Source organism: Dermacentor variabilis, chromosome 3 (genome assembly GCF_050947875.1).
Source record: "Dermacentor variabilis isolate Ectoservices chromosome 3, ASM5094787v1, whole genome shotgun sequence".
NCBI lineage: Eukaryota > Metazoa > Arthropoda > Arachnida > Ixodida > Ixodidae > Dermacentor > Dermacentor variabilis.
In genome coordinates this window covers 182,750,893-182,763,270 of record NC_134570.1, presented here as the reverse complement: position 1 = coordinate 182,763,270, position 12,378 = coordinate 182,750,893, and the positions used below count along the sequence as shown (strand labels likewise).

The 12,378-nt window shown below is 47.0% G+C and overlaps 1 protein-coding gene and 1 long non-coding RNA gene across 2 annotated transcripts in view; one reads left to right on the top strand and one right to left on the bottom strand.

Moving 5' to 3' along the window:
• Positions 1 to 4,780, bottom strand: part of LOC142574353 (uncharacterized) — a 47,044-nt gene extending 42,264 nt beyond the window's left edge. Inside the window, exon 1 of the long non-coding RNA XR_012826508.1 lies at positions 4,657 to 4,780. This is a non-coding gene — a long non-coding RNA (uncharacterized LOC142574353). The remainder of the gene's footprint in view (positions 1 to 4,656) is intronic.
• A 1,986-nt stretch (positions 4,781 to 6,766) lies between these two features.
• LOC142576558 (zinc finger FYVE domain-containing protein 21-like) overlaps positions 6,767 to 12,378 on the top strand; it is an 88,614-nt gene continuing 83,002 nt past the window's right edge. Inside the window, exons 1-2 of the mRNA XM_075686730.1 lie at positions 6,767 to 7,015; positions 7,572 to 7,622. Coding sequence (XP_075542845.1) covers positions 6,896 to 7,015; positions 7,572 to 7,622 — 171 coding nt within the window. The 5' untranslated portion in view covers positions 6,767 to 6,895. The remainder of the gene's footprint in view (positions 7,016 to 7,571; positions 7,623 to 12,378) is intronic.

Here is a 12,378-nt window from a genome sequence, read left to right as displayed (position 1 = left end):
AGATTTTACCGAGTCAAAGAAAGGGGAAAGGGTGTCTGGCTGCTGCTGTGCGACCGTGAGGCCACCACATCACTTTCCCTCCTAGTGAGTTAGCAAACATTCATAGGACGATTTAAACTGTTCACAAGCCCATACGACGGGGCGCCCTGGAGACTCGTCCACTGCGAGTCCTTGTGACTTGGCATGTTTGGACGAGTAGAGCTTTGGAGGGTGGTGTCAGAGATGACAGTGCATGTGAAACGGTGTCTGCTTCTTCAATGTGCGCTGGCTTCAGCCGATCGAGTGATACCACTTCGTGACGACCGCGCACGTCGACAATGAACTGCTTCTTACCTCGACGCAGCACTCGGAATGGCCCGTTATACGGTGGTTGGAGTGGCCGATGAACTGCGTCATGGCGCACCAACATGTGTGTGCACGAAGCGAGTTCTCATGGTACGTACACCGCGCGTGGCACTGCCCGTCGTGGTGGCGCAGTGCAAAGGTTTTCCGTTATGTCTCGTAGCCTAAGTGGCTAAGACTGCGGTAGCTGTACAACCATCTTGCGGGCTGCACGCGAAGAATTCACCTGGAAGGCATAATGTCATTCCGTGGACCAGTTTGGCCGTGCTTCAGCCGATGTCTGTCTTGACAGCTGTCCAGATTCCCAAGAGTATGAGTGGTAGTGCCTTCATCCAGTTGCGCTTTCTGTTGCGGCGAGCGCAGACTTGAGCTGGCGGTGGAAACGCTCTACCATGCCGCTGCTAATCGGGTGGTAGGCAGTTGTTCTGGTGCGAGAAGCATCAATGAAACATGTAATGCTGGCGAAAAGTGACGGTTCGCTGTTATTATAGATGGTGCACTGAAACGAGCAACCCAGTGGCGCAAGAAGGCGCGAGCAACCGTGTCAGCAGTGATATCCGCCATAGGTATGGCCTCCGCCCAGCACATGAATCTGTCAATGCACGTCAGTAAATAGGCATGCTCTTGGCAAGGCGGCAGAGGTCCGACAATGTCGAGGGTGTACATGGTCGAAACACTCATCTGGAGGCACGAACGTTGCCAACGGGGTCACAGTATGTCTATGAATTTTGGCATGCTGACACGGTATGCATCCTCTTGCCCAGCAACGCACCTCTCGGTTGATACCTGGCCAGATGAACCTTGCTGTGAGCAACTTTTGAGTAGCTTTGATTCCAGGATGCGATAGCTTATGAACAGAAAGGAAAATGCAGCGACGTAGATTGGCAGGCATGAAGGGGCGTGGGTTGCCCGTAGAGGTGTCGCAGCACATCTGGTCGCCTGATCCCGGAATCTGCATCCACTGTAGCTTGAAGGCCGTTTTTGTTGTTAGGAGGCTTTTTAGCTCTTCGTCTTCTCTTTGGGCTGCCACCAGTGCGTCGAAGTTAATTCCTTCTGGAGTGTTGATGATGTTGTCACTCCCTCTTACATGGCAGATGTCTGCCGTGAAGTCGGAGATGTACGCCAGTTGCCGAAGTTCACGGGCCGTGTGTGTGCCATCGTCCGAACGCATAGAGCGGAGAGCATAGGTCAGCGGCTTATGGTCGGTTAAAATGAAGAAATCGACGCCATCCAAGAAATGCCGGAAGTCGTGTATACTCAAGTAGATGGCCAGCAGTTCACGCCCGAACGTGCTGTAGCGGCACTCAGTAGGTGTCAGCTTCCTCGAGAAGAATGCAGTTGGTTGCCATGTGCCGTCGCTCAGCAACATGACGCCGATGGCTGTCTGAGGCATTGACCATTAAATACTGGGGAGTTCCTGGCCGTGGGTATGGCAGGAGAGCCGCATTTGCCAAGGCCTGCTTGCTTTGGTTGAAAGCCCTTTTCGCTTCTTCGCACCAAGGCAGGTCATCCGAAGATCCTTGCATTGCCTTGAGAAGTCCATGAAGTGGTTGTATGATATGGGCACATTTAGGCACAAAGTGGCGGTAGAAGTTTAGTAACCCGATAAATTCACATAGTTGGGGCTTCATGGTTGGCAGTGTAAAATCTTGTACGGCCTGCACTTTAGATGGATGTGGCCCGACTCCTGAGCTCAAAATGATGTGGCCCAGAAATGATGACTCAGGCAGGCTGAGTTCACTCTTAGCCGCGTTGATGATAACGCCGTGCTCAGATAGGCGCCAAAAAACAATCCGCAGGTGCTCTTCATGCTCTTCTGGGATGGTGCTCGAGATAAGCAAGTTGTCCAGGTAGGCGTGACAAAATTTGAGACCCCGTAGAACACCATCAATAAACCTTTGGAACATTTGGCCTGCATTGCAAAGGCCGAATGGCATGCGCAGGATTCAAATAGACCAAAGGGTGTAGTGATAGCAGCCTTGGGGACGTCTTCTGGTGACACAGGTATCTAGCAGATATGCCCGCACGAGATCAAATTTTGAAAAAGTTTGGCCCCATGCAGACCTGCCAGTATGTCATGAATATGTGGCACGGGGTACCTGTCGGGCGTTGCGACACTCTTCTGCACTCGACAGTCCCTGCAAGGATGCCAGTCACCCGATGATCGCTTAGGAACCATGTGGAAGGGAGATGCCCAAGGACTGGAAGAAGGTTCGATGATACCCAACTCCAACATATGGTAGAATTTCTGTCGTGCCACCACCAGTTTCTCAAGCGACAATCGACGTGGTCGAGGGTGAACCGGTGGTCCAGTAGTGGTGATGTGGTGAAACACGTGTTTTACTGGGGATCCCACTTGGCGCTGGCGTGTCACATCAGAAAATTCGCTCGGTATGGAAGTGAAATGAACAAGGCCTGCTGGCTTGATCAGCGTAGGGCTGAGAGGCGTATGTCTTGTAACCAGGTTATGCACGTCGACTAACAGTCGGAAGTGGCGTAGTAAATCCACGTCGGCTACTATGAAAATCCATCATAGCATTCTCTTCAGGCCCAGACTGACAGTTAGGGAGCAGTTTCCATATGTGGTGATGGCCGTGTTGTTGGCTGCTTGCAAAGGCAATGTGTTCGGGCACTTGCGGTCTGCGGGCGATGCTGGAAGTACACTCACTTCGGCGCCTGTGTCGACGAGGAAGCGGAAACCACTGTTGCGGTCGGTTAGGAAAAAGACTGATGAGCAACATTCTTGCATGGCAGAAATGCTGGTCGCCCTCAGCACCTGCCCAAGGCATTTCCTGAAAGCTCACAGAGTGGTACGCATTTGCGTGCAGCATTGCCAAACTTGCGATGGTGCCAGCAGTTTTTGGCATTTCATAGGCAACTGCGGAGCACTCTGGTTGACCATGATGCGGTATGGAGGGCGGCCACGGAATCTACGAGATGCGAGATTTAGTTCTTCATCTCTTGAAGCTGTTCATATGGAGACAGTTCGCTTGTGACGGCTGCGACAGATGTAGGAGCTACCGCCATGAGCTTGTCGGCTAACTCGGCCAGCTTGGATAGATCGTTCTCATTTGAGGCAGTCATGACCATTCTGACATTCAGGGAGATTTTCTGTAGAAATATTTCTCGGAGAAGCAGGCTGTCAAGACCATCCACTTTGCTGCCCAATAATTGCTGCATATGACGCTGCAGCTGGCTTGGCATTCTGTTGCCGAGGTTGGCTTCATGGAGAAGCTGTTGTAGGCGTTGGCTTTTGGGGGACGTAATCCTGCGAATTAGTGTTGCCTTCAACGCCTCGTAAATGTTGTCTGCTGGTGGGGAAGGCAACAGGTCTCGAATTTCGCTAGCAGTTGATGGGGGCTGACTGCTCACGACATAATGGTATTTCGTGGAATCTGCTGTGATGCGCCATGCAGCGAATTGTGATTCTACCTGAATGAACCACAATGCAGGATCCGCAGTCCAAAACGGAGGTATTTGATGTCGACGCCGGAGAGTGTCCGAATTTCGGTGCCTTGAGGTGTGACCATAGCACTGTGTGGGATGCGAGTGCAGCTGGAAATCAGCAGGAAGAAGCGAGTAATGCATCCCTGAAGAACAAGCAACAACTGACTATTTTTGCGTTAGTCCAGCCTCTACGGCTCGGTTGCGCACCCTTGCACCACTTCCCTTTCCCGCACACTCCGCAATAAGATTTTACCAAGTCAAAAAAAGGGGAAAGGGTGTCTGGCTGCTGCCGTGCGACCATGAGGCCACCACAATAGTATTTACTTAGTCAGACTTGACAATCTGCCCAGAGGAATCACACAGCACAAACATCCCGAGTGTGAAATGTTGTGCCAGTGCTTTTTTAAGTTTTTTTTGTTTCACATACCCCATCCTGTGCCTAAAACAGCACACAAATGTGTTGCACTTTATTATGCAAGACATCCTATATTCTTAACGGCACAATATGGCCGATGGATTGAAAGAGGCACACTGCTTACCTGAAGCCATGGCTTTCACTCACCACTTATATATCGTAAATGCCAGGCACATGTTGATGTCCAGGTTGGTGACGATGCTTCGGCTCATCTTTTCACACACGTGAACAAGAGGCACAAACATCACTCATATGTCACAGAAATACAGAGGAATGAACTAACGAACTGAACACCTGAGAGCCTAAAAGGCACCAAACCCTCCGAGCTCGAAAATGTGCATGTTCAATATAGGTTGGTACACAGCTGCCACTGTGTACACAGCCTCTAATTAACATACAGCAGCAAGAAATTTTCAGAATTTTGAAGTTACAGGCACTTGATGAGCCCTTACATGAATCTCGCAGATTCCCACTTGCCTTGGCTGCACTTCACATGGGTGTTCTCTCCTCCTTGCTGCCTACTTCTCCACACTCTGCCTCACAAATTCTGTGCAGTGCAGCGGAAGCTGCAGGTCACGCCAGCCAACCAGAAAAGAGGACTTGAGGAAGGGCTCATCCGCTGTCCCCTCTTCCACCATATCATTCTCCGTGCAATGCAAACTGAATGAAAGCTAATTCATAGAAGAATCAATGGCGCACAATGGGTGAGCCCCACTCCCTTCTAAAAACATCCTTGGCTCTTGTCAACTGACCAATCAACGACTTTTATCTCTTTGACCTAACATATGTGACCCTACTAATGTCACATGCGAAGAAGGGACTGACCGGAAGAACCGGAGGAGCAGCATGGGGATTCCTTTTTTATATGTCTGCCCCATGGTGCATGGCCCTGCTATGTTTGCCAAAAGATGATCATCGCGGCACGCTATAAACAATATATGCGTTTATTTAAAACATGTTCAAAATGTCAGAGAAGGTTCAGGGCCCTTGTAGTGTCAGGCTGTCAACGCTTGTATTCGGAAGGTTCATTTGTTGAGTGGAGAAACATCCTGAACAAGCTGGACTTTCAGCTGCAGGAAGTTCTAGTCACAATGCTTGCACACAGTGGCATGCTGACAGTTACGAACAGTTTTCCATCTGTGTAAGCATCACTGGTTGTAGTGCAAAATATAAAAATGCTACATGACTAGACTGCTGCATGCTTTGGAGCTAGCAACCATTTTCGATGCCTTCGCCTAACCATTATAACCCTACACACCTAACACTTATCAATGGAACTGTTAACTTCACACCATAGCCACTGTTTTTGCTGTGAACTTTGCAATACCTAACCCAGACAGCGACAGTTAATTTCTGCACTGACAATCAACGAAGCCAGACAGTTTGCCTGGAATGAGAAATTAGGGCCGCCGATAAGTGCAATGGACTCACACGACCAGAACACCATTCTAAAGGCCGATAAACAACTTATCATGCCTGTGCCGGCCGATACTCTTTGCTCGTGGAGATTTGCAGAGATAAACAATGCCAGATTCGACCAGGCAGTTTTAACAGTGCTTTCTAGCCATATGACAACGGCTGGGTGTTGTTCTATTATACACTTCTGTAAGAACCGAAGGGCACGACCTCCAAAAACCGGGGTTGCTTCATTCTGCAGTTCGTAACTCATTCTGAGTTGTTCTATTTCTGAAGCGAGCATCCTGAAAAGACAATATGAGGGCAAGAAAGACGGTCACCGTGCCATTTCAGTTCGTAATACAACAGGTTTTCAATGTTTTTCTGTATATATGCTTTTCAATCATTTACACTCTAAGCTGTTGAGTTCTTCTAGCAACATTTGAAGGACAATAAAGGTTTAGTAGCAATTCGCACGCCGAACAATAAAACGTCGCTAGCTGTGCGACAAACAATACCGAACAAGGACGTCATCGGAGATCGTTGCTCGAGAATCGCGTTTCGAACAACAAGCTCCCATTGCGGAGCAGTTTTCCAGGCTACTATCGCCATTTCACCGCAGAACAAGAACAAGACTGCGCAACGTACCATGAAACTTCCACGGCGTAATATCGTTCCTTCGAATATGCATCGTCCGGCTGGTTCGACTCCGCATCAATGGAGGATTTCGGCAAGATTTCAGCACAAAAAGTGCACTAAACCGCTAAGTGCAGATGTCTCGCTCGACAACCTGAAGTAATTTGTCCGTCTGCGATTAAAACTATATAGTGACATTCCACACTACGTACACAAATTAAATGTTACTAACCGCACCCCAACACCAAGTTCATAAATGGCGCTACCGACCATGTACCGTGATCCCGGTGTAAAAGTACAAAAGCAAATCCAGAGGGCGCCAACCTATGGTTCATAGAGAACACTTGCGCACGCTGTACTTGCGTTTTTGAAGTGGTACCGTCACCCACGCACATAAGAAATTTGTATTATACGTCGTGTTATTAGTAAACGATGTTTTACGTGCGATGTGCACAGATTCATTCTTCTGAACAGCACGCGACCGGCGCGCCGCCGACTCATGATGCAAAAGTTAACAAAAGTACGAAAGTGCCGTTTTGGGGGGATCAAAGCGGCGGAAAAGGGGTGTGTGTGTAAGCGAGGTGCTGCGTGCGAAGGGTGTTTGCGTGTTTTGGATAGTAAACGTGGAGTGCGTGGTTCTACCACGGGCCTTGGTGCACCATGACAAGTGTGCAAAAGAAGCTGGTGAAGTCCAAGAGCGGCCTCCGGATCGTCACAGTGGGCAACGAGGAGCTGAGTCCTTTCCATTTAGACGAGCCGCCGTGGACACCCGACCGAGAGGCAAGTGTAGAGCGCAGCCGCGTCGAAACCTGATCACTTTTGGCAGCTTGTCTGCGCATTTTGCGGGATCGACAGCTGCTGGCGTAGGTTGGAAAGGTCACGCACATGTTCAGAAAGCGGCTATTTGAGTAAGCTAACTCAGTTCAGTTGCGCTGTTTAAATTAGGAGCGAAGTGCATGTCGATCTTCATCGGCCCCTTATGTCTCGGTCGTGGGCTCGTTACGACCTGCGCGTGTCACCCCCCCCCCCCCCTCCCCACCGCTTAAGTCGTAGCTTCCTTGATCGTGCCAGAGATGTGGAATCCGTTGCTAGTCCTCACGCGTGGTCCAGATTTGGGGTACCGCTGTCTTACGTCCATGCGGGGCACGTAGCAGCTGTGTTGAGTGCCGCGGCCTTGGTGGAGACCGCGTGATAGCGACAGCTGTAAACATTGCATTCATCGATTACTTTTGCCTTTCCGATTTCTCTGCCGCTGTATTTACTTTCGTTTTCTATCTGCGCGTGCTCTCATCATGCGCCTTTTCATGTGTTTTTTTTTTTCGAATTTGTTTTGCAGACCGCTGATTGCTGGCGTTGCCGCTCCAAGTTCGACTTCATAACTCGCCGTGTAAGTTCAATGTTTCATGTATTATTACGGTAGCAATTATATGGACACCCCAAGCGAATTATTGACGTGGCCGTGAGGATATATTTAGGTATATGTAAGCTATATACCATACCATGCTTTATATGCGGCTTGCAACATTATTTATCACTGAAGTTGCTCGTACGAGCTCTTGCACATTTGACTAAATTATTTCTCAATTTTTTGAGAACGGCAGCCCACATTCTAACGTCATCTTCTCAGGCTATTAACTATTAAAGGTGCAAAACAGTATCAGTGCTTAAACCGTGGTGTAATTTTACTGGCGCGGCTCTTTACGGGCAGCGTAGTGGAGCCTGTGCGATGTCATTACAGGCCCTACACGGCGGGGAAATGCTTTTAAGGGTACCAGAAATGTTGGTGTACCGGCGTGTATCGCATTCACGTTAGTCGCACCCGTATGTATATATAGTTAGAACAACTTACGAGAAGTTCAAGCGCAGCGCTAGACCTTGCTATATCGCAGTCAGTGCTTCGCCCTTCTGGCGAAACTACCACTTTTTTTTTTCTTTGGTGGTGATATGGTAGTGCCAAGTCATTTTGTTTTGTTCATACTGCAGCAGCAATTAAAATGAAAGTTGTCGAGCATTAATTCTCGACATCCTGGTTGAAGATATGACTGTCCAACTTAATTAATTGCAGACCATTGAACTTTATCGCTTGTCATAAAGCCATTCATTATGTTTACAGCGTGTCATTTGTTAGCCGGTGATCACAATAATCCACAAATATCATGTGGTTGTCTTGGCACTGTGTTGTGGTATGTTCTTTGATTTTTCATGTCGGCTGTATCTAAATAACGGTCTATAGGTTCACAAGCACAGTGATGACAGCTTTGATTTGTTTGAATATATGTGTAGCCCAAGCACAAATGTACACTAAGCTGCTGCAATTTAAGCTAGTCAGTGCCCCAAGTCTGGATGGCTCACTTTCTGGGATAATGACTACACATTTCAGTAGGGCAACATGTAATGCCAGGTCATTGTGGTGCATTTTTGTATAATTTGAATGTGCTGAGATTATTGTGCACTAACTTTTCTTGTGTGTGTAGGAGCCTTACTGTTGTGGCAAAGAATTGAAGTAAGTCTTGAAGTATGTATGATGGCTCTCTGTGTGCCGTTAGCTATAATATGTTAAACTCCATTCAGAGGTACCCTTTAAAGCAAGCTCTCGGTCTGCAATCCGCAAAGTAAATGGGCTTCACAAACGCTCCCTGTATGCAATGTTTTGCAAAACTGAGCCGGTACAACTGGTTGCAGAAGTTTCCTGATCATCGAAGCCGCAGAAAAGGCTGTTTCTTTGTAGCCGTGGTGCATGGTGAAAAGTGGACAGGTGTGTATTGCAAGTTGCACAAAGTGCAGGGTGTGTTTATCTTGATTTCTGTCTTCATAGTCAGTCGGCACATAAAGATACGAACCATTTGATTCATGCATGTGGTTCACCACATCTCTTGGAGCTGCACCGTAAGAAGGTCCTTGTTAGCTCTTTGGTGCAGCATCATATTTCTGGTGCCTTGAACTTCAAATGTGGCATGGTGCAGATATGGTGAGGTGGCACTGAGCAAAAGCTGGCAATCTTGATTACTGGCCACAGTGGCCGCACTCTCATGGAGACAGAGTGAAAAAAAAAATTGGCAGTTTTGTCAAAAGGGTGACGCACAGAAAGCGATAAGAGATTTAGCATTGTGCTTGAGCTCCTAGTTTGGTGTTCTAGCAATACACGGGGTGAGGATGGACATTAAACATATGAGTAGCAGTGCAAACAGACTGTCACAAAAAGGGAGACACATACACACTGCGCCTGTGTGTACATGTCTCGCTTCTTGTGGTTGTCTATTTGCGTTGTTACCCATGTGTTTCAAGATCAAGCAACTCGCCCAAAAAAAAGTATTGATGAGGATGGACATGTTGTTGTAATGAAAGACACTGCTGCACAGCAGGGATACCCCTTGCAGAATAACCCTGGGGGCTACCTTGTTAGTGTCCACTTAGTGTCCACTTTTCTCTGCTGCTGAGGTTCTGATTGGCCGGGCTGGGGTACGCATAAGAAGGAGACAGGTGCCCCCAGCCATTCAGCACTTTGGCAGCCGACGACACAGACATGTCCACTTAGTGGACACTTACAGAATGCCCCCACCCCCTGGTAGCTTACCAGGCATCTCTCAACACTAACCTGGAGGAGTGCCACCAGCAGTGTTGCAAGCTTTGGTGGTGCTCGAGACAGTCAACGCCCAATGAGAGCATTGGGTAGCCTTTGCTTTACATATGTGGTCCATTCCACTCAGGTGAGCGTATCCACCACTGCGTGGTGTGCACACAGCTGCTGTTCGGCAGGAACACTGATAGTGTGGGCACGCCAGCAGTGAAAGGAGCGCTTGTCTGTCTCCCCTGCAGAGCCGACTGAGCGGAGTGTGATGGCTGGTCCACTTGGCTAGGTTGTTTCTGCAGCGAAACAGACTGTGCATGTACCATCAATACCGTGACAACATGGCGACAGCCAAAAAATACTCGCATGGGTGTCAGCACAATTGCTATTACAATAAATAATGGTATTGTGCTTAGCTTTGGTTTCATGTAAAGAAACTGCAGTCCATTTAGTTGTTTATTGCTATGCCCCAAAACAGCAAAATTAGTTCATACAAGCTAATCTGAAGCCATCTCTACAGTGCCTCTCCTAGCCCCCATGCTGCTTTGGGATGATCAATCAATCAATCAATCAATCAATCAATCAATCAAATCATGACATAATGCGTCGCTAGAATAGCCTCTGGTACTCTAAAATGGAAGTGCATTTGGTATTTAAGCGCATTGACATACACTTATGGGTATGTAAGAGCAATGTTTGACAACTGGGCCATTTTTAAAATTTTTTTTTATTTATGCCGGCAAATTAAGCTAGTTGTCCTTTGTAATACAGCTTTACAAAGGTGCAATAAACCTTCTCTGAGTAGAATTTTCAGATGAGCTAAACAGTTCAGTTTGGTTCCAGTGTGTTCAGTGCACACTTTATTAGCTGGACTTCTGTCATAATTAACAGTTTCCCAATGTGACTGTTTATATCATAGGGAGCCAAATATCTATAAATGGAGAAATAGTTGCACTTGGTATGCACTGAGCCAATTCCGCTTAACCAATTTTGATGCAGTTTGTTGCAGTTAAAAGAGAAAATTAAATTTATCCCAAGCAGATTTTTAATTTTATGCCCTCATCTTTTTTCTGCAGCAAGCTCCAAATATTGGAAAATTTTAAGAAAATGACACCCTTTACACATTGTGAGCTGCATCAGTGAGAACATCCAAAGTGAACAAAAAAAAAAAGACTAGGTATGCAGCAGTGCGAAATGTACCAATTCATGAATAGATGCACTTGAAACTCTCTTAAGCAGTGTAAGGTTTTTATGTCAGCCGTAAGCTGTTATGACGCCATATATTTGTCCACATTTACTTGTTATAGTAGATACTGTTTATAGAATTGGGATATCTATTTTCTTGTGTGATGTTAGAGCAAGGTTTCAAATGGGGTGCATTTAAAATGTTTTTTATGTATTTTTGGTTCAAAAATAAAATTGGCCCACAAATCAAAATTTTCCTGCTAACAGCTGTTGAAATTAATTTCTCTTTAATGCAAAATGATAATGTCTATGAAACTTTCTTAGTAATTGCCCCCTCCACACACACACACAGACACACACACACACGCACGCGCACGCACGCACGCACGCATGCACACACACACACACACACACACAAAAGAAAAAGAAATAATTCCTTGAAAAGAAACATTACTGTCCACTTAAACCAAAAGGTATGGTAGAGGTACTTATTGGTTATAAGGTACGAGAAGAAAGGGGGTTAACCGAGGGGCCCGATTTTTATTAGTCATATCATAAGAAGGAAGCCAGCAAACACTGACACCAAGGACAACATAGGGGAAATTACTTGTGCATAATAAATGAAATAAAGAAATGATAAATTAACGGAAATGAAAGTGGATGAAAAAACAACTTGCTGCAGGTGGGGAACGATCCCGCAACCTTCGCATTGTACGTGCGATGCTCTACCAATTGAGCTACCGTGGCGCTGTTTCCCCATACACTTTCTTGAGTATTTCCTAGTTGAACACTGGGAGTGTTATCCAGCGCCACCACTCGCAAACCTTGGTGGCTGATGTGGAACGTCCTTTCTGCTGCAGACGTCACAAGAATGTGATCTTTATGGGTGAAGGCAACCTGTCAATAGAGCCACACATGCTACCTGAAGGCATCGATGTTGCCAGATTAGAGACCCTCATTATGTAATGAACGAGAAGAAAGGGGATTAACCGAGGGGCCTGATTTTTATTATGTCATATCATAAGAAGCCAACAAACTCTGACACCAAGGACAACATAGGGGAAATTACTTGTGCTACAAGGGAAGCACACATATTTTTTTGCAGAAAGAGGTAGACATACTGCCCTGCAGTCGGAAAGGTGCCGGTGTTGGGCAGCGATCGATCCCTTGACCAGGACAAATTTCTGTTCAGCTGTGAAACTTCTTTCAGAGGAACCTTTTCAGGTTTTCCCTTATAGCCTTGTGCTACGTCGAGGTAGATGAAGATTTTGAATTTCATGATATTTCATTGTACCCTCTGTGTTTACCACCTCCCATGGTGACTCGGTGGCCACGCCGTTTGGCTGACAAACACAAGGCTCTGGGTTAAATTCCATGCTGTGGCAGCCAC